Here is a 22,569-nt window from a genome sequence, read left to right as displayed (position 1 = left end):
CTTCTTTCAACACCCCCTTCACTGCCCAACATATCACCTAAGTAACAGAAGTTCTCAATTATCTCTAACGAGCCACTGTTGTACATTCAAAATTTAAATATTTCAAATCTGAGAACAACGAAGAAAGATTTTTAAAAAATTCCAAAGGACTTGATAAACAACTTTTTATCCTCCGCAACATATAATAGTTTTATATTTTTGCTTGCCAATACATGGACTGGTTTACTAAGGACTTTTTAAAATTTATCCTCATAAATTTTAAATGTTTTTCCTTTTCGTGTTTCTAGATCCAACTTATATTGTATTTTATGTTTCAATTCATATGAAATAAATACACAGACATTTTGTAAGGAACGTAGAGAACAGTCATACAACTTTTTCCACATTTGTAAAAGCTATTTGCTACCTTCCAGTTAAATTTTATAGTGCCAAAAATTTAAAGATTTCTGGAAAAGTCAGCTGCAGTGAATTTTTTTTCCTGGAAATAATTTCATTGCTTTTAGTGGATAAATTGTTTTTCTGCTGACCTTGACTTTTTTATGCTTCGGGTTACGGTTAGCAAGTAATTACTTTTAAGGACATTTAAAAACAAAATTGTGTGTGTTGATTTTTGTAAATTATGAAAGCAATTTCAATTCTAACACTCATTAATACGCATGGATTCATTTAAGAAAAAGATCATTCTTTAATCTAATTCTTCATTTTCTTAGAAATATGAAGTATTAAAAAATAACATGCAGTCACCTATCATTTTCCTTATTTGTTTTACTTGTGGCAATGTATCCATCTACTCACTACAAAACAAAAATAATTGGAGGGAAGATAGTAACAGTTCCCGTACACAATAACAACACACGCAACTACAACACGCATGGTTATCCATCGGCACATAGCTATGGTACAACAACACATGTCAGAGACTACACACAAGAAAATGCACAATACAGGTTTTTGAATATTAAATTTAGAATGTTTACAGTGATTTTTTGAAGAAATTATAGTGATCTAGAGAGCTTAATTTTCTTCTTCTCAGATATGATACCTCTTCGAACATTCAAATAAATATTAATGCATCAGCACGACACGAAGCTCAAAAGAATAAACAACGTGCTATAGCACAAACATATCGCTCAATTCTCTCTCCTGAACCTACATGTAAGTATGATTATTGCCTGTTTACTTTCAGTCAGAGTTGATGAGAGAGGTAATTAAGTATATCCCAGTCAATGCGGTTGGACAACTTTTAAAGCTCTTTCATATGAAATTAATGTGTTAAGAGGAGATAAGCTTTAAGGAGTCTGTATTTAGGGTTTCGAATTAGAAAATAAACAAATTAGGAAATAATGTGGTAAGTTTTACTTTGTAGGCAACTAATTTAAATGGTCAATTGGTTTTTACAAAAGCTATAAATAATTGTATTGACGTATTATTTCCACACGTCTTTTGTTTTAACAGACAAGACACAAGCATGTGATTCTTGGCATGCTTCAGATCCGTTCACCAATCAAGTTAAGAAAAACATTTCATCAGCCTCACGCCATCAGCTACTATCAGCATTTAGTTCAATGAGAAGACTTGACCCATATGAGAATGGAATTTTATCTGGTGTTGAACTACATGAAGTTCTTGCTGTACATAACATACATGTAGATCCCCGTTTAACAGAAGCATTGATAAAACGATATCAAGTCTCCTCTGGTGGTGTTGCTTATGTTAACATGTGGAAATACATCATGGGTGAGACAATCTTTCTTAAGAGATACTATAGCTGTTAGAGTGTGGAAAAATCCATGTGAACCTGTCTGCTACTACTCACACCTACCAATTTTACTCGCAGACATACAGTGAGCGTTATAATTAAAGACAAATATCCCGCATCATCTGTAATGCAGCACCTATAAGCATATGGATATTTGCTTGGCAGTATTTGTATCATCTGTGCGAAAAAAAGATTTTGTTATAATCAAAATAAAATAAATTCCTTATACTACTTTATAGTTGTGCAGGAACATTTAACAGGCTATTCTGCAAAAATCGAAGAAAATACCTGAACACTAAATCTTGTCACAGGACATAAAACATGTATATCATTTAGTAAGATATCCTTTAGCATTTCATAGATTATAACTGCGTGACAAATTATGCTTACTCAAAAATATGTCCTTTGTATATTTTTTTGTATGTATGGGCAGTACAGTCTCACTTTTGTCAAGGAATGAACTTTTGTAAATCTAATGCAATGCCTAGATTTCAGGTACAGATGTTCGTTTTGTATGACTATACAGTTATTTGCTACCTTTATAGATTGCTTCGGAGACCAAGATAAATTTGGTACAGCAGAAAAGTCAAAAGTATACCAACAACATTTGGAAGAGTATTATAGAAATACTTTGTATGAACCTTACGAAAGGTCTTCAAAGCCACATATACAACCATCGTTGCAAGCAGAGCTGGAATTTGAACTTCGACATTTTGCAAGGTCAAATCAAATGTGTCTAAACACAGAGAATATTCAGTATATATGTCAATCTTTGGATAAATATAACAATGGTAAATTATTACACAAACAGGTACAAACTTTAGATTTTTATTACTTGTTACAAGCTTGAAATGACAATTGAATTAGAAATTACTTTTAATAGCCTGTTCCATAGATTTTGATTGTGCAGTGGAGTGCATTGTGAAGAATAACTATGCGATTACTATACTGGTGTTTTTTAACTTGGAAACATTACAGTCTGATAATATGGCATGGCCTTTCTCAGTTTGTACTGACTGATAGAGGTCATGTTTGATAAGACTTGACAAGTGGTAGCTAGAGTATTAATTCCAATGGAATTTTTATGATTTGTTTTTAGTAACTTTATGCTCTGTTACATCAAGTTGCATTCTTGCATTATTTGGAATTATTATAAAACGTCAACAAGATTATTTTCTCTTCTTTAGGTACTGGATATCTGTTACAGAGAGTTGACTGGTATTGACATCAATATAATTACAAAAGTAATTCGAGCATGTGATACCGAGAATCGGGGACTTGTTGAGTATGTTTTTTTTTGTTTCTTGAGGATATGTTTTTCGCAGTAATCTGTATTTTACACTTAAAATTGAATTTCAACTTTAAAAGAATGCAAGTACATTTAAAATTTTGTTCATAATTTGTTTTAAAAAAGTGGTGATCTGAGCAGTGTGCATCAGAATGTTAGAAAGAAAGTTACTGCAACTTACTATTCTTAGTCGATTTCTTTGTTTACTTTTAACATGCATTTTTTCAGAATTGTTTTGAAACAAGTTTTTGAATGGAGATTATATTTGCTTTGGTTTTTTAGAAAGTCCATAGTGAGTTTTGAAAAAAGATATTATTAGGAAGCTGTAATGTAGGCATGAGCGCAATTTATTACAAAACTTCCTGTCTACATTTTATTATGTAATTTGTTCACATAGTTTACTCCGCAGAATGTTTTAACTGTGTCCACTCATACTAACTAGAATGCACTTTCAATAATAAAAGTTTCTTACTCAATAGTAACAATGTGTGCTCCTTGTATTTTTTACCCCAGCTAACTATACTTCCCTAACATCATTATGTATTAAGAAGAGACTAATCAGAATACCTCGAATTTTTGCCATTGACTTTATATACATTCTTATTTTGTAAAAAATGATTCTTTGCACATTTTCCCAAACATTGTTTAGCTACTCAGAAAAACCTACCCAAAAATTTTTTAGTCATGGTTTACCTGTGTAAGTTTATTGTGGAAAATTGCTTATTTAGTCAATTTTTTTCACAATTGTTCAAAATTTTAGCATTTATTGTGGGGATTTTTTATAATTGTTTACTAAAGGTACTTTAATTAAATTCTCTGTTTTAGCTATCCTTTGTTTTTAAAAACAATTTCTGACTGTCAACCAACTTACCTACCTCCAATCAATACAAGTCCAAGAGCTTTAGTATCTGGAGACATTGGTACAATGTGGAATCCACATCAATCCTATACTAATATGAATAATCAGCAAAAAATAGACATTCATGTTCCTACAGGAAATGCTAAGGAGTTAGAAAAGCTTGGTGGATTGGATTTGCATTTGAGTGATTTCGAAACACAGGTTTCTTTTACTTCTACTTTTAGTTTTAGAGGTGGGGGAGACAGAGTGTATTAAGGTGTTATTGAGCTTAACTTATGAAAGGATTGGTTAGCAAAAGTATATTTTAAAAGGTTTATAATTTTTGTCTACTGTTATTTATAATTATTTGTCAATCAGGTCCATGCACCTGTTGCTTGTTTTTTATGTTTTATGCCTCACCAGACTCAGACTTCATGTAAGATACATTGAAAAGGTTAAAACTAATATAAATACATGTTTGAAAAAAACTGACTTCTTATTCAATTTTTTTTTATATGTACCAATTTAGAGAATAGGACCAGTTGTGCCATTATTGAAACGCTTCTTTATTAGATCAGAATTTGATGTTTTAATTAATTTTAGATTCATTCGAAAAAATCTCCTGTATTGACCCCATCTCCACCAAGAGAAGCCTCTCCAAATAATGTAAAGTCAGTATTAGAAACAGCTGTAGAAATTCGAAATAGAACTTACTCTATAGATTCTAATAACGACAATTCTCCAATTCTACCTGTTACTGACGAGCGGGAATCTACATATGTACAAAACGGAAAAGAAAGGCCCGTTGAGCAAGCTAGAAATGTTTCTTCACCACAAAAATCTGCAAAAAGAACTCCTAGTCGTCGACAATGGAATGAAACAAAGATGTTACAAAGTGAACTAACAACAGATACAAATAAATTGATTATAAAACAAAATCATCGATCTGTTTCAAAGATGGAGAAATGGTGGAAAAAGGAACTGGACTCTAGTGGAAATAGTGGGTATGGATTCAGATATGGCCGTAAAACATGGGGCCAATCAAAACCAGTAAAGAGTATCAAAGGAAAAAGAAAAAGAAAACCAAGGAAGTTTAAGAAATCTGGTATTGTGATTCAATTTAATATACTTCCTCATTCCTATTGCTACTGATATAAATAACTGTATTGACAATGACACTTTTTTAGCCTTCTTACAAAGTTGGCAAAAAAGCATCAACCTAAAGAATTTTTCAGATACATCGTTGATATGCAGTCACTGTTTAAATTGCAGTAGTGATAAATCCATTAAATAATCTTCATTAGGGCCTACAAATCCCCTAAAAAAATGGTAATAGTGATGCCAGCAAAAGTTGGCATATTTTAAGAGTTTAGATCTAACCGAAAAACCTAAGATCCTAACTCCTTAGTCTGCCTAGGTTCAAATTGCGTAAACCTAGTATAGGACTTTTGTTGCTTTGTCTTAATATAGTTTGTGGGAGCTTTTTTGTTATTTGGTTTTTAGTTTCCAAATATATCTACTGTTAATTTTATAATTCATTTTAGCTGACTCATGTTTTAATGTAGTCAAACATGAACTTACCACGGACTCAGAATGCTTGACTGCTACTGATATGGATTCTGAAGTTTACACAACAACAGACATTGAAGTTGGTGAAGAAATTCCAATAAAAAAGAAACTTAGTCCTTTCAGAATTGTGCCTGATATACCGTCAAGAATTGAAAATGGAAAAAAAAGTTTGATAACTCATGAAAAAGATAATTCTTCTGTACTCCCAAGCAACAAGGTAGAGTCAGGTTCTTTAATTGAAGATAACGAAGGCCATAAGAATGGCATTGTAAGCACAATAGAGAAAGAAGAAAAAGGTGAAGATGACATAGTTAAGATGGTTGAAAAAGTGAAACTTGTCTCTTTGTCGCCATCCCCTACTTCTTATGAAGAGAAAGGTAAGCAATTATAGAAAACGATAGCCAGTAGATTTCTTTGTTGATAAGTTCTGTAAAAACAATGACAAGTTATATGATAAAGTAGACTTAAATAACTTTAAAGTGAGATGGACAATAATAACTGAAACACCATCTAGTAGTAATAAATAACCAGCAAGCTATTGAAACAGTGGATAGTACTGTCCTGCAATTTATCATCACGCCTTGTGAGGCTCTTATAAGAACTACAATCTCAAGTGTTATGTTTTTTTTATTAGGCACAATAGACATCAATGGAAAAAGTTTTTTTGTGTATCCATCATATGCAAAAACCTCAGTTAATGAATCTGCTCCAGAACAAAAATTACAACTAGAATGGATGTGAGTGTATGTTTTACTTTAAAAAAAATGAACTGTACAGCTGGGGAATTGTGTGAATACTGTTGGAACTTCGGGTTTGGGTGTAAAAATATGATTATTAGAAAGGTTATTTCTAATGTTATGTTTTTTATGAAGACGTGTATCTTTTTTATGAATGCATGCATGCTATTAAATTCAAAACATCTATAAATTGTTTCAGATATGGTTACGGAAAAAAATTAAATGCTACCTCAACGAAAGAGATTATATTTTACACTGGACGTGTTGTTGTTGCTATGGATACAGAAAAACAAAAACAAAGGTTCTACAGAAAGCATACAGAGAATATAACCAGGTAAAAATTGCATTGCAAAATGGATAACAAATTTGCTACAAAATCAGTTTTATGAAACCATATTATGTATTTGTTTTCTATGTGTTTGTTTTTAGTTTATGTGTGCATGCAGACAAAACCACAGTGGCAAGTGCACAGGAAAGAAAAGATGCAAAGGTAGGTTTACATGAGGTTTTTTATTGTTGATAGTTCATTAGTTAAATCAGAATGTTTTAATTAGAAACCAATTTCTTGTGGTTTTCATGATTGATACATTATTTATTGTCTCTCGTGGTAGTAAGTGAGGTTTTTTAATATATTCTAAGAACTCGTTAATAATCTAAAGCACATATTGTCATGGGAGCAAGATAATAACAGAGCAAAGAAACTTATCTCAAAAGTTAACCACATGCTCTTATAAATTTACCATAAAGTTTTTTGTCAAAATGAGTAGCGAAGAAGATGATTGGGGAAGTTTTTATGTTTTAAAATTTGTTTTCTAGGAGTGTTGCCATTATTAATTTCTTAGTGCAGTAATTATTTTGTTTCATCAATGTTTCTTTAGAAGTTGATTTACAGTTTTGATTGCTATGTTTCTTACCCTGCAAGATTTACAATGCTTTGTATCTATTTTTTTACTGCAAGCTTTAGATTAATAAACAAATAATATTTGTGTCCAAAAAATGAAAAAAATACACATTTTTAATTGATATTTTATTTAACATATACATTTCAGTGTTACGTCCAGCCTAAATTAATACATGGATGAGACTAGTTAGTTAATTTATTAGACTAGTTAGTTAATGTATTTCAAAATTTACACAGTAAAAATATTCTTAATCATCATCATCATCATTCTCGGCTTAACGTCCGTTTTCCATGCTAGCATGGGTTGGACGGGGTATATTAATGACCCTCTTCCAATCTGATCTAGACTGTGTTAGATCTAAACTCAACTTCCTCTGTATCAAGTCTGTCCTTTTAACCTCCTGCCAAGTCTTTCTCGGTCTGCCTCTGGGCTTTGCCCCAGGAACTATCAAGTCTCTAGGCTTTCTTACCCAATTATCCTCCTCCATTCTTTCCAAGTGCCCCAGCCAATTCAATCTTCTTATCTGTATAACATCTTTAATTCTACAGAGACTTAGCCTGCTTCTTAGCTCATCTGAACTCTTTCTGTCTCTCAGACTGGCTGAAATAAGTTACGTGGATTGAATCCTACTATATAATTGAAGCAGTAGTGTTAAATTGAATAGTTTACAATTTATTTTAGTGCATCATTTATATATGGAATGTCATTGATTTATCTACAACGTCATCAATATTTATCATATCTGATAAAGTTTTAAAAATTGTTTCAATGGACTTTTGTCAAAAGGTTTCAATTATTTGTGCATTATTATTGTTTTCTTTGTTGTTGTTATGATGACTTTGTAATACGAGAATAAACTAGAAATAATATTCTTGTTGACAATATTTGTTTATATAAGAATTTGTGCAAACATCAGCCTGCCAGATATGTCTCAGTCGCTGGTGTACGGAGCATGGGATTTTTTGTAGTGCTGTAAAAAGTGATAGCCACACGAAACTCTTTATTTTTAGTTGCTTGTTTTGTTTTAATGTTTAATTTTTTATTTGGGGGTGTTAATCATAGCAACCCAAATATTTCTTTTAATTTTCTTGGAAATCCTATTCTTTTAATGCAATCATTTGTTTCGAATTAGTTTTAAACTAAATGTAAAAAGAATTTTATTTTCTTTCAAACAAAGGATACAACACTTGTAGCTGTGCAAACAACAGATTCTGGTTTTTCAATTTGTGTATACGATTATGTAAAGGGTGTTGTGAAGTATCAACTGAAAGAGGTTAGTAAAACATTTTTTCATTTTAACTATTTATCAAAGTTTTTATTAAAATATTAATAACAACCGGTCAAAGTTATTGTCATAAGTTAAGAGATCTTCATACAACCACAAAGAAAATACATTTTAGTTTTCTTATTTTCTGATATATGTCTAGATATTTAAAAATATAATAAATAAATAAATAAATAAATAAATAAATAAATAAATAAATAAATAAATAAATAAATAAATAAATAAATAAATAAATAAATAAATAAATAAATAAATATCTTTTGTATGTTGCTATGACTGCAACTATGTAAAACCAAGACCAGGTGGCAGAACTATTTTAAGGTGCCGTCCAGTAAAAATATAATAATAAAAAGTAGCCTGAATTGAATTCAACTTTTCTTATTTGTTGCAAAAATATAAGTGATTATATTTGTAGAGTTTTACAACTCGAATAACATTTCCTTTATGTTTACAAATTTTTCATATCGCATGTTGTTGAAAGCAAATTTATACCGAAGCTATTCTACATGAAAGGGAGGCTACAATAATATTTTTGTTGTGACATAAGGGTTGGGTTCTCGGCAACTCAAAACATTGTAAACAGAAAATGATTGTTTTACTCTGAACAATATTACCAGATTAATTTTTTTTTTAATATTTTAACCCCTTATAGCAATTTATGAATATTTAATTTCAAAGCATGCAACTCACTTTTAGAGATAGAACTACTATGTCCCTGTCCACACAAACAGAATGTCTGTCTCTACACAAATTAAAGTAGATTATTTTAAAGCTGTTTTATTTTTTGTGCCAGGACTGAGACGAGACGCAGGTAAGATTATTTACATAAAAGCATATCTACGCAGATATACTTTTTTGTAAATGAAAGTAGATCTAGAAAAAAAAATAGATCTACCCTTTCTATTAAACGTTCCCCTCGAAAAATTTAATAAACACCTCGGGCGTTTATTCAAAGCGTCACAGTATGTATATTTTATCAACTGCATATATTTTGAAAAATGTGCAGCCTCGTTTCCAGTACAGCTTATTTTTTTATTGTTTATTTTTTAATATAAAAAAGTATTGAGTGCGAGGTTGTTTTTAATTTACAATCAAGCATTCTTGTTGCCAACTGTATTTGTCCAAGAAAAATCAATTTCAGGTATTTCTTCACCTTCTTTGAAGCCAGTATACACCCCATTTGGGCTTGGATATTCTATACGTATCATAGACGCGACACAAGATGGTATCACCCAACGAATGCCTTTTCCCAAGTGGTTATGAGCAAACCAACAGATCAAAAAATATCATCCTAAATAAGATTGGAAGTACTATGGCAACAGTACTTTCAAGAGTGTTAGCGGCTTACTTGTTAGACACTTCGTCCTTTTTTTTAATTCCACGGCTTTCCTGGTCGTGAAGAGCAACTAACGCTGTTCTTTAAAATCACAACCGCATTGAAATCTTTGTGCTCTGTTGTATATTTCTTATCTAAAGTACAATAGAAACCCTGTACCCACGCGTTCATTTATAATACAACCAGTAGAAAAATGTAAGGTCAAATTATATAGCCGTAGCTGGAAGTATTTTATACTGTCCACCTCGTTACAGCACAAACACTCAACAGCTGAAGGCATCCTCTCGCACTTTTCACATAAGCACCACTCACTTACATCTATCTGTGTGCCAGAGGCAGTGGGTGATTCTGGTGCGTTTGCTTCATCGTCATTATAAGAGAGAATTTGTGTTTTGTTATTTGGTCGTTCTGGCTCAAACTGAAATCCAATTAGGTTTACACTTCTGTTTGTGAACATGGTTGATAAAAGTATAAAAATTCTGTTGGGTATACCATTTTTCTTCTTCATTTCTCTTTCTGCACGTGCCAAACTCTACCCAGGTGTAACCCAAAGAATACGTCAATGCATAAATTGCACATATAAATGTCTTTACCCTGTCCTTTTCCGCATTCGAAGTTCAGTAAAGATGGCGATTGAGAATGGCATGGTCAGGTAAACAAATCCAGTTTAAACTAATGAAAGACAATTTTGGTTGTATTTAAATACTTTTTTCTTTACTTTTGTTCCGAGGTCTAAGTAATATCAAGTTTTAATTTTTTACCGGATAGTACCTTTAAAGAAGAGCTGGTGTCATTTTTATATAAATATTTCTAGTGCTTTTTAACATTTCATATAGAGTTTTTTGTGTAGTTATTTGTGGCTATTTAAAATTCACTAAATGTGCTATGATGTCACAATAAACTAAAAAAAAAGAATAAAATTATTGTCCAATGTATAGTTTTTTTGTTGATGGTTGTCTCATGTTTAAAATAAATATTCTTATAGTATCTGTTATTAATTCTTTATCAGCTTTAATTACTACTACTTCTTGTTCTTGTTTTTTTAATTTCTTGTACAATGATCATGAGGCGTAATTTTGCCTTTCTTATTTTAATATGTGTTATATAATTTTTATCGTGCTAATGTGATTCACATGATTGGACAAGGACTACGAAATTGTGGACCTTTTTTCATGCCTGTAAATCATTTAAACGTAGTGAAAACACATTTATTCTATTACATCCCTTTGTAAACTGTCATAATGTTATAACCTTTTCTGCTATTTTATATATTTCCTGATGTTTTCTCAAGTAGTACATCAACAACTATAGTGACTTAGTGATTATTTTGTGTGTACAGGATGATCCATTGCTCAAAGATGTTCGCTTGGAAGATGTACTGTGTTCTCCTATAAACGGGAGTGTTTTTGTGACGTATGGACGAAATGGAAGTCTTCTGTTTTGTAACATTAAAGAAGACAACATTAGCGGAGATGCTGCTGAATTTGGGGTATAAGTTATCTTATGTTAACAGAATTTTGCAAGTTTGTGTTCAGTATTTGTGTCCACTTTGGCTGGAATGTCAACAATTGTCAGGAGGAGTTTGGATAATATAGGCAAAATATCAGAAAAAATTCAAGAAAATTTAGTCCTTTTATAAAATGTCATGGAAAGTTTTTAACTTTTTACTAGCTCCCATAATGCATATATACTATGCATTTTTTGCATTTTAATATGTTTCATCCTTTGTTAGTAAGCTATTTCACCAGCCATAACTATAGAAATAAAGTAGGGAAGAAAATTAGAAAACCGTCAGAAATTTTAGCTAAAAAATGTCAAGAATGTTGGAAAATCGACGTCAAGTTCTGAGTGGACACTCTGATTTGTTACTTTCATATAGTTTTATAATTACCCACAAATTAAATTAAAAAATGCATTTCTATTGTCAGTGAATTTCTGCTGCCTTGAATTTTAAGAATGTTCTTACTTTTATTCAGGCTCTGGAAATTTCTAAGAATATATTATGTGCAGTTTTCAATAAAAATGGTGATCTTATAACTGGTCACTCAAACGGAGGGTTGTATGTTTGGCGAAGAAACAAAATTGATCATGCAATTCATAATGCCCATAATGGACCAATTACTGCCATGTGTTTCACAAAACATGGCTACTTACTTACTGGAAGTAGCAGGGAAGATGTGGTACTTGTTTGGGATGAACAAATGAAATGTATATTTAAAGAAGATAAAGTGAGCATATATTCAATAATTGTCAACTTGGATTGTACGCAAATCATTCTTTTTTGATTCCTTAACTTATGAAAAAGTTTAAAATATTTATAAACTTTTCCAGGCAGCATGACATGCTAAGAATCCTATGCTAATAATACACATCCAAACCTCCTTATACAGCAGACAATACTTCATTTTTTTTGCTTATCCACGACACAAGTAGTGCATGTTGTTGTGAATATCTTTGTGTCAGTTTATGTTACACTGTGAATAGAAAAACTAGTAATACAAATTCAATTTTATATTTAGATACTTAAAAAAAACAAAGGGTGCAGAGATATATGTATCTATGACGACGTGATGTGTATTGGTACATCTTCAAATAGTTTGATCAAGACAAGCATTAATCCTGTCAAGATATTTTCTCTTGCTGAGAAAGAATTGGTCACTCTGTCCGAGGTAGGTTGTGGTTACAGTTTCCTGCAAGAAGTCCTGAAACTGATTGGCAAAATGACTATTTGAGTTTTTTAAGTAAGTCATATCCTTGAGAAGAGGCTAACTTTAGCAATTTAAAAATGAATTTCAAATGTTGATTCAGCATTTTTTTCTCTACCATCTTTTTTATCACATCAATTTATTCTCTTAATGTAGATCGCCAACAATAAGTTAAATGATATAAAAAGATGCTCTGCAATATTTTGGTCTTTTTCAATAACACCTTATCCTCGTACATAGTGTCATGCAGATGTTGTAATGGGTATATGTAAGCATCCCTCTTATAACGAAATGATGATATCTCTATCTGCAGACGGTTGTGTTTGTATGATAAATATTGAAACAAAAGTTGTTGTTTGGATGCATCAAGTTAAGGTGAACCCTTTTATTTGGTATATACTGTAAATATTGAGTAAAGAAACAACTGGTTTTAGTCTATCTTTTATTAATTCATTATATCCTTTTGCCAATATGATCTCCTGGTAACAGATACCTAAGAATACTTTATATGTTTTGTAGGGTAATGGCTCCTGCATTTCTTTTCACTCATTGGATGAATTTATTTTTGTTGGCTGCCAAGATGGAAGGTAAAATTACAGCGTTTTTCGTCCAGTTAAAAACTTGTTCATGTTTATTTTCATGTTCATAATTTTTGCAAGTGGATTTTTCTTGGTAGCCATTGTAATTTACAAGGAACTCATTTTATTTTCACAAATCTCACATTATTTATAAGCTGCTTGAGATGATGATTTAAACATATACTGCCATGTTTCTTGTATATTTTTGGTTTTAACTTTTTCTATTTTTCAGTATTCATCTTATTGATGCCACTAATGGCACATTTGTTGAAAAATTTAAAGACACGCAAACATCAATATCATGTCTCCAGTCCTCCCCAGGTGTGAAATTTGACTTCTTTAGTGGTCATTATTTACATATTACACGCCTGTCAAAATTTGACGTAAAACTTAGAAAGTCCGAAATTAAAGATGAATTCCCGTTTGTGTCAAGGGTTAAGATTTGTTATGTTAAACATATAGGTTAATGTTTTGGACGTTTTGTGGACTTTTGCATGTGAATTATCTGTTGTCCAATTTTCTTCAACTGTTTGAAAAACAGTTGTTTATTTCTTGTATTCTACCCCCATATGTAACAGAAAATCGATGAAATCAATGTATATCTATCTGGAGTAAATTGTAAAAATGCTTACCAGATGTGAAGAAAAGTTAAAATATTGTTTATTAGTTAATTAGTTTTTACCTTTAAATTATTTCAAATGTTAGTAATAGAGGTTACGAATGTCTTTTCTTGTAAACACTTTTTGTTGGGTTATCTTCAGTCAGGACGATTTGGATTCAAGTTGTTCGCAAAAAAAAACTATTTGAAAAAAGTACTCTGTATATTGTCAGCTGATATATATGAGACCTTTTCTGCTAAATTATAATGTGCAATTTGATAACTTCTAACAGATGGGAAGTTACTTGTTTGTGGTATGGCTGATGGAAAAATTGTTTGTTACAATTTTGATGACAAAAATAAAGATTTAGAGATGAATATTATTTTAAAGGTTTGAAGTTATTTAAGATTATGTTTCATTTTACGCAGTGTTTCATCATTTATGAAAATAATTTTGTGCAATTTTGAAACTTGCATTTTTCTTTAGAAGGACTGTATTAACCCTATTGTGTCCATTGATTGGTGCATTTCAAACAGCATTATTAGAGCTCAATCGGTTACGAAAGAAATTTTTTACTGTATGTTAATTTCTGTTAATTTCTGTCTCCATTTTTTTCTTTTCTTTCAGGTTTTTTTTGTTTTTTACTTAAAATGTATTGCCTAGGAATTAATTCTTTCATAGTGTATTTGACTTCAGCGTATGTGATTAAAAAAATATTTAACCAGATTAAATCTATTTAGAAGTTCTTACTACACTTCACTTGTTACGACACAAGGAATACATAGAAGTGAAAATAGCTAATATTGGAATCGTGCAAATATGAATTTTTCATCTGGAGTTTTTTTTCTGTCTCCACTTCAGTCACACCTTACTGTAAGATAATGAATGCTATTTGTAGTTGATGTACCAACTGGAAACGTAGTTGACAATAATGAATCCATGATTTGGTCAACAAATACTTGTACAATTTCATACGAATTGCTAGGTATTATTTTTATACAATTTATGTTTCTTTTCAAATTTGTATCTGCACTTTCATAATTCTGTGTTTACTGAACCTTTGGACAACATATCTTTCAAATTTCAACCCTTGATACACACTGATACTATAACGTACTAGCATTAATATCAAAAACATCTAATTGGCAATAATAAATAAATTTTATTTGAATTTATCACCTAGTGGAAACCAGGTTGCATTGTGCTGCTTGGCAACTCTGGATGTTATTAGAACCTTGTCATAATTCTTTAATATCAGTGATGAATTTTGCATTGTCTGCGTTTTGTAGGTCTGTGGAGAAAGAAAGTATTCCATGCAAAAAATTCGCCTCTGGATGTAAGTAAGAAGAAAGAATTAGTTGCATTTGCTCATGAAAATCAACTTTGTTTAGCAAATTATCCATGCGTCACGGAGAAGGTAAGTGTAGAACTAGAAAACTTATTATTTTTTGTTAAAGTAGGGAAAAAGAACATTTGGTTACAAAATGGATATAGTTTGTGCAAATTCGGAATAACAATATTTGTGAACTAAAATAAAAAATAGAATGTTGAGAGAAAGGAATGTTTTTGTTGTTTTAGAGCATGTTCATCGGTACTCCATGTTGTGGATACAATGATTTGGGTTGTATTTGTTTTACTTTGAATGGTACACATGTTGTTACTTCTTATGAATGTAACGGTTGTTTGTGGCAATGGAAATTAGTTTAATTTATCTTCACAATGCATGAAATAGTAAATTAATTAATGTAATTAAACAGTTATTGTTCAATAAGCCAAGTATTGGTATTTCAACAAAAGATTTTATGTCTGGATAATTTTGATGTGTTTATATGTGTGTATGTAAATTTTCAAATTAATTATATTTATTTTTTCAAGTTGTACACTTTAATGAGATGAAAACTTATTTTTACTAATGTGTTTATACTGATTCGATATTTTATTTTATTTTTATTTTTGGAACTTACTATATTTTTAAACTTATTCTATATTACAATAAGTTTTTTTTAACAAGAACATGATTTAATCAGGCAACCTAAACTTTTTGTTTTTATGTTAACTATCTGTAAGCGGTACATAAAAAACAAGTTAATTAGTTAGCTTAAATTATATATTGTGGTGTATATCATCATTAGCACTGTTAATGGGCATATTTTCTATCCAATAGATGGTTGCAAAAGAGTGAAGATAGATAATAGAGACTTCTAAGTTTACAAGAATTGTACTTATAAAGCATATTCTTAATATATATGGAAAAGAAGAAAATGCATTTCTTGTTGAATTTTTGGACCTGCTGTTGTTATTGCACTTTTAGTAATGGCCTCACTTAACGTAAAAAAAGATTAGGGATCTTTTAATACTGAAGACATAATAATACTGAACACATAATATTACACATAGAAAATAAAAGGTATATTAGACTTTTTCTTGATCTAGTCTCCTGTCATTAAACAAAGTGTATCCAATGTTTGCTTGTACTTTCGTGAGGTGGCGGATAGTATATTAATTTTATAACCACAGTTTATTAGAAAATTAAAGAAGAACTGTGTGAGCATTTTACATGACTATCCTCACAAATTATCGAAGGATATACCCTGTCTATTATTCCCAGGAGGGACCATGGCTTCGATGGAAAGTCCTGGTTAATCCTCATCTTGAGCTGTGCAGATTCAATTAGGGTCTGGGCTTTGAATAAAAGAAACGTAATATCTACAAAAATTATTATGAATAGTGAATAAAAGATACAAAAAAATCAGGGGTATAACACATTAAATATTTTTAATTGTTTATTTTTGGGTTATGGTTTTACTTTTTTTAGAGCATCAAAGTTACAATACAGTCAACATGTCTGTTGCATACCCTTGTGCATTTGTGATACAAAATTCTGCTGTGTGAGAATTGGGCAGAAATTAAAAAAATAACTTCATTTGAATGATTTTGCAAATATTTATTCAAAACAATGAAAAAATTCCACCACCAACTGTAAATGCCTGACGTTTTACTGCAAGCATTTTACACTGGTACGGGTACTGTAATGGTTCAGTTATCATTCAACACATCCACATCCATTACAACTTAAAAGTCCACTTTTTAAAAAATATATATGATGAGGTATAAAAACAAGATAAATCGTCTATTAAATTTTATTTTTCTTCTAGATAGTAATAAATCTACATTTTTCCATTAAAACGCTAATAACTCCCCCTCCGATAGTTTCATTATTTTCTTTCTCTAACTTTTTTTCATAACCTTGATAGTTTGCTGACTAAAATATATAAATACTGATTTCCACCACAGATCAGGAGATTATTAATTTCTGCCAACCAGGATTTTGGGTGGTAACATCTGTTATTGTCACTTGAAAATGTTCCTTGTAAACTATCTATCATGCACAATATAAACTGTTTAAACTTGTGTTATAAATATTACAAGTTAATAATGCAGGACTATGGATTAAAATATTTAATGCATATATTTTTTGCAAATTTCAATTAATTCCTTTTATTGTTTTCTAAACCAATCATTCTTGTATCGCTTAATTTTAAACCAATCAGCCTTTTTGATATGATAATTCTTGTCTAGGCGCACACATACAGTTTTATCATTATGTCTTCAAAGCTTTGTTATGCGGAATACATAGACATTATTTTGATATTATGCAAGTTCACTGCTTAGAGCAGTCAAAAATGTAAAATTTAGAGTGGGGCTGCAGTTTTTATATACAAGGTTCTTTGTAAGAGACTGCTATGTTTACCTATCCTCTGAGAGACCGTCTTTGACAGATTTCACTGTAATAGTATAGACTGAGAAGCAATGCAAAAAAAAACATTATTTTATGGAATAGATAAAGGTTGATCGACTTTCATTGTTTTATTTATTTCGTATGGCTTAAGAAACTTTTGGTTACATAATATTTTTTTAGTTTAAAAGAAAATTTCATAGAAAGCTAAGTATTTTGCCAAGAAACTTTAACTTTTTATTCTGTATTTTACATTTTATTGTTAACAAGTTTTTCTGATAATTTCTGTATAACATGTAAAGCAGAATATTATATTTAATGTTGCAGGTTTTTACTTAAAATAATTTGAATTTTATCACAAAGGAATGAACTGACTAGAAGCGTTTTAGATTTTTTATTTTTTTCATATTGCGGTTAAAATAATTATGTGAACTAGACCTGCTCTATTAGAAAATAATGAAGTTAACAGAGTTAAAAACTAATTTTGAGTTCATAAATTAAAAATTAATTAAATTACCAAATCAACAAAAATCCACTTGCACCATTTTTTTTAGTTGAAGTAAGTAAAACATGGCGGAAGAAGGTTACGATGTTGAAGCAGTCAGCGATACTTCACATGATATGTATTGTGTTATTTGTTTGAAGTTGATGAGAAATGCAATACAGATGAATTGTGGCCATGGAATGTGTGACGCTTGTTTTCATAAGTTGGTTAAATATGCTAAAGAGAGGTATTCGTACATTTATATTCTGCTAAAGAGAGGTATTCGTACATTTATATTCTGCTAAAGAGAGGTATTTGTACATTTATATTCTGCTAAAGAGAGGTATTCGTACATTTATATTCTGCTAAAGAGAGGTATTCGTACATTTATATTCTGCAATTCTTCTTAATTTATTTTTAAAGTTAATTTCATAGGTTTAGTATTTCCTTAATTTGCATTTGCATTTAGAAAAGTTTCTTTGGTTTGTCCATCTTGTCGAAAGGAAATTATTGAAAACAAGGCAAGTTAATTTCTGAGACAAAATATTTTTGAACGTCATTCCCATTTTAATTTTCCTACATCTTTTTAATAATAAATTTTATTCCAATGAGAAAAATAAATTTTGATGCCTTCTTAACTTTAATTTTGGATTGATGTGTTAGTGATGGACTTTACAAAAAAGAATTGAAAAAAACTCCAGATATAGAGAGAAAAGTGTGTCCGAGGATCAAACGAAATTGTATTTTTGCATGATGAATTGCCTAAGTGCAAAGTAAAAAGTTTAACTTACGTTTGAGAGAGTCAAATAATAAGAAACAATATGATCAAATCTTACTATATATATAATCTCATTAAACACTTTCTTACATTTATTTCAATATACTTTTGCAATGGATATCATTAACGTAATTAAGGGTTGCTTTCAAGCATTTTGAATCACAATCATTTTAAAACAGCAATCAAATACCTTATTCGACTGCTTAAATACCTTATCTCAACTAGAGATAAATGTGCATTTTTGTAATATGTCAGAAACAAAAAACACTATTCTATTGAGTGTATAATTTTTGTTAGATACACTTAAAGGGATCCTTTTAGTAAGAAATTATTTATTTATTACAAATAATTACAATTTAATTAAAATTTTAATAAACTTAGCTCAAAGAAAATGAAAATTGATAAAGAAAAGACCGTATAAAGTAAAACTGTCTTGTCAAAGACTTTAAGCCACGCGAGACTCAGTGTATGACTGAATAGAAGAGACTAAATAAAATAAAACTTTATATTCTGGCATCTACACAGGCAAGATCAACCTAGGTGTGCAACCTAGGTGTGCAACTTGGTATTCAATCTGGAACCTCTAAGGCAAAGAAAAGCAGATTTCATTATCACGAAGGAGAGTTTACATCTCTTCTTCGTGATATTGTTCGACGGATTTCTCTCCTTTTATGATAGGGATCCTTTCATGCAAAACTAATTTGTGAAAAAATGCTGAATATTTTTTTATTCAAGAAAAAAAGGATTTTTTCCATATTTGCAAATAATTAAAGTTTGTAAAAAATACGTACGAGTTCTTTTTTTCTTTTCAAGCTCCTTACCAACTAAAAAAATCATATTAGTACTTGCTGTATATCTCATTACTAAAATTCTTGCAGCCCAAATTCTGCGTTTTTCTCTAGTCAAAACTAATTTTCAATTTAATTGAGTTTATGTGAACTGTAAACACCTGAATTTAGGTGAACCGTAAATTCAGGTATTCGTGGTTAAGTTACATATTAGAGATAATCATTGAGTACTTTGACTTCAACATGTGAAATAAAATTTTGTTGTTTCCAGGTGTTTCAAGTACCAATGTTTGATCGAATCATTTTGGCGTTGCAAGTAAAATGTGAAAACTCAAAGATGGGATGTGATTGGATTGGTGAATTGGGAGAAATGGAGGTACAAGGTTGTGTTTATTACTTTTGTTCATGTTTTTATCCTGTGATTTTGATGCTGGAGATTCCTAGTAACTATTTTTGTTGGAAATTTAAATTCGTTCGTGATGATGAGTATAAAATGGGCACTAACATGCACAGCCATTAATTCACTTTTATAAATGATGTATTTGAAGTGCATTGCAAGAAAATAAGGAATGAGATCCAATTATTTAATGTGTTTTTTTAATGCAAGATATTTCATGCCTTTAAATTTGACTTTAATCTGTGAAAACGCATTCAGGCGTTTTGGAAACTTGTATATTCAAAAAAATAATCCAAATTTTGCTTTTCTTTTCTGTACATTTTACATATGACTATTAATTCAGAAAATGTTTTACAATCATTTTAATCTTAATAAACTGCTATCAGCTTTATATATTTACTTGGTATCTTTGCTTCTGTTATTTGATTGACTGTGTATAATAATGGATATCTTTATTTCTTGTTGTATGGTGAATTCTTTATCTTTTACTGCGGGAATGTTTTATCTGAAGTAAATGTGTTTTGATGTTTCTTACCTAGATACACAAAGCTGCAAATTGTAACTTTCAAGCTCGAGCTCAGGCTATCGCAAACGTTAAAATTGTAAGGACCATTACCTCTTTGATCTTTAACCATACTAGTGTGTTTGTTTTATGTGTTACTGCTAACTTATCATAGGAGACCTGTCCCAATATTATACCTAAACATAAATCAAAAGGAGCTGATATTTGTGGAACAGAAGGTAAATTTTATATCATCCGACCAGATATTGGTTACTATCTTCGCTCATCGAACTTCAATCAAGGAACCGATCTTGTCACCTACAAATTGCATGATCGTTGTAAGGGAGAGCACTATTTATCAACTGGTGGAAAATTTTACATTATTCAAGGTGATAAGTATCGTCGTGTTACCAACATGAATTTGGACAAAGGTTCAACTTCTTATTCTCTTCATCCTAACTGCAAAGGTGGTGATGTGTATTTGTGTGCAGGTGATCAATTTGTTATCATTTCCTTTGAAACTGAAATTTGTCACGTCACGTCTAATATGAATAACGATGATAAAGCTTACGACATTGCCATTCCCGAAGATATCAGAGATGCATTGTATCATTGGGGTGGTAGAGATAAGAGTTATTGTTTAAAGCAGTCTGGTGCCGAAGTTGAATATTGTAGATATAAAGGATTTGATGGGAAGAAAGAAGATAGTTATCCAGTTCATCACAATGTGATGTGTTTTATTCCTGGTGGATTGGCTGTTGCTTTTGGTGCATCTGTTGCATTCTGGAAATGTATCCATTCAGAGAAGAATGAAACAAATTCATCTAGATTATGGTCAAGTATGCTAGATCGCAAGGATGGATTTCATTATGAAATGTTAGGATTGGATGATTTTGGATTTGATCTTTGTTCGAAAGCAGTGCGAATTCAATTTTTAGATGATTTTAAAGATGACGAATTCATCACAAATTTTCTCAATAAAAATAGTTGGCATGGAATGAAACAAGTGAAAGAATCAGTTCGTGTCCGCATCCATGCTGGAGATGAAATTCATGTTTGGCAATATGTTGTTGGATTTAAAAATGTTACTGATCTTTTCTTTACCCCCTTTGTAACAATTACTGATAACAATGAGATTCCAACACAGCAAGCCTTGTACGAATTATAGATTATACAGTTGGTTGTTCGTGACGCGTATTTATTTTGGTCTTCTGTAGAACAAAGTATCTTCACTGGATATATATTCATAGAAGTTCTTTCTTGTTCAAGCAAGTTCACACGTTTTAGAATTTGTTATTTTTATTTATCATAGATTTTGTTGTCTTCTGATAGATAAGTGAAAGCATATTTAAATTATGAAATAAATTTTTGCCAGTTCTTTTTATCTCTGAAAAAGTTATTACCATGGATATTTATTTATCAAAAGTGTTATCGTGTATTTCATATTTATATTTTTACGAAGTGGAAATATTTTACTGTGTATATAAGATTTCTATAAGAGTGAATGACCACGTTTAATACTTTTTTCTAAATTGTCACTTTTGTTTGTATCGTCATTGTTGGTAAAATCTGATGTCTTGCACATTATTAAACAGATCTATAATGATCCGCTTTTTTGTGTGTGTTTTCGATCATCGAAAAGAAAGACACAATCACACATGGGCTTTTTTGTAGACAATTTTTTTTCCCTTCTCTTTTTTTTTTTGATTTGTAAGGTCAAAACTGTTAATTTTTTAGTTACACATCTGTTTTCAGAATGTGATTGCTTCGTCTAAAAAATTAAATTAAAACAGAACCTTAAGGACTAGACAGTTATGTGAAAATTTGAAATTATTTTGTAAAAACAAGTCTTCTGGTGTATGTCAGGTTTTCGATTTCCATATTTTTTAAAAATGTTATAATTTTCTCTAGTGGTTGAGAAAATTGCAAAAGAAAATTGTTTATCTTTTTACAATGTAATTTTTGAGTTTTTTTCAAACTTTTCTTCCAACTATTAATTTGTAATGCTCTCCCAAGTTTTAAAGTAATGAACCCAGCTTTGAGAACTAACAAAGAAATGCAGATATTTTTTAAATAGGATTTTTGATGAAATTTGTACACATCAAACCGAAACTAGTTGTAATTTTAAAATATTTTAAGAAGAATAAAGAGTATGTATGTGTTTGTTTTCACAGTCTTTTTTTCTGAATTCTTATTCTTTTTAGGATTATATTCATTTTATGTTTAGCGTGAATGTTTGTGTCAAAATGTTTGTTCGTTTTTCTATTTTATTTTGTTTTTCACCCAAT

The 22,569-nt window shown here is 30.5% G+C and overlaps 2 protein-coding genes across 4 annotated transcripts; both read left to right on the top strand.

The window, feature by feature from the left end:
* Window positions 1–530: 530 nt before the first annotated feature.
* Window positions 531–17,453, top strand: LOC130629399 (echinoderm microtubule-associated protein-like 1). Of its 2 annotated transcripts, XM_057442574.1 has the most exons (24): window positions 555–947; window positions 1,034–1,155; window positions 1,456–1,737; window positions 2,305–2,570; window positions 2,947–3,044; window positions 3,873–4,107; window positions 4,489–4,990; window positions 5,430–5,831; window positions 6,089–6,191; window positions 6,391–6,525; window positions 6,621–6,681; window positions 7,775–7,879; window positions 8,271–8,366; window positions 11,054–11,203; window positions 11,691–11,942; window positions 12,234–12,383; window positions 12,660–12,794; window positions 12,939–13,006; window positions 13,230–13,318; window positions 13,889–13,986; window positions 14,083–14,173; window positions 14,495–14,581; window positions 14,886–15,013; window positions 15,175–17,453. In XM_057442574.1, the coding sequence occupies exons 1-24, from the start codon at window positions 778–780 to the stop codon at window positions 15,301–15,303; spliced, it is 3,954 nt and encodes a 1,317-aa protein (XP_057298557.1). In that variant the 5' UTR covers window positions 555–777; the 3' UTR covers window positions 15,304–17,453. The 2 variants fall into 2 exon arrangements, with proteins under 2 accessions (XP_057298558.1, XP_057298557.1); XM_057442575.1 differs by lacking the exons at window positions 12,939–13,006; window positions 13,230–13,318; window positions 13,889–13,986; ... (2 more) ...; window positions 14,886–15,013; window positions 15,175–17,453 and having other exon boundaries at window positions 531–947; window positions 12,576–12,698.
* Window positions 17,454–17,635: 182 nt separating this feature from the next.
* LOC130629403 (uncharacterized) lies at window positions 17,636–22,445 on the top strand. 2 transcript variants are annotated; one of them, XM_057442578.1, is made up of 5 exons: window positions 17,636–18,063; window positions 18,286–18,337; window positions 19,654–19,758; window positions 20,319–20,381; window positions 20,457–22,445. In XM_057442578.1, exons 1-5 carry the CDS (start codon window positions 17,903–17,905, stop codon window positions 21,447–21,449), a joined length of 1,374 nt encoding a protein of 457 aa, XP_057298561.1. In that variant the 5' UTR covers window positions 17,636–17,902; the 3' UTR covers window positions 21,450–22,445. The 2 variants fall into 2 exon arrangements, with proteins under 2 accessions (XP_057298561.1, XP_057298562.1); XM_057442579.1 differs by having other exon boundaries at window positions 17,921–18,191.
* Window positions 22,446–22,569: the final 124 nt, after the last annotated feature.

The sequence above is a fragment of the Hydractinia symbiolongicarpus genome, chromosome 2 (genome assembly GCF_029227915.1).
Source record: "Hydractinia symbiolongicarpus strain clone_291-10 chromosome 2, HSymV2.1, whole genome shotgun sequence".
In the NCBI taxonomy this organism is placed as follows: Eukaryota; Metazoa; Cnidaria; class Hydrozoa; order Anthoathecata; family Hydractiniidae; genus Hydractinia; species Hydractinia symbiolongicarpus.
Note: the sequence above shows the minus strand (reverse complement) of the source record. Positions and strands in the feature narration are given on the sequence as shown.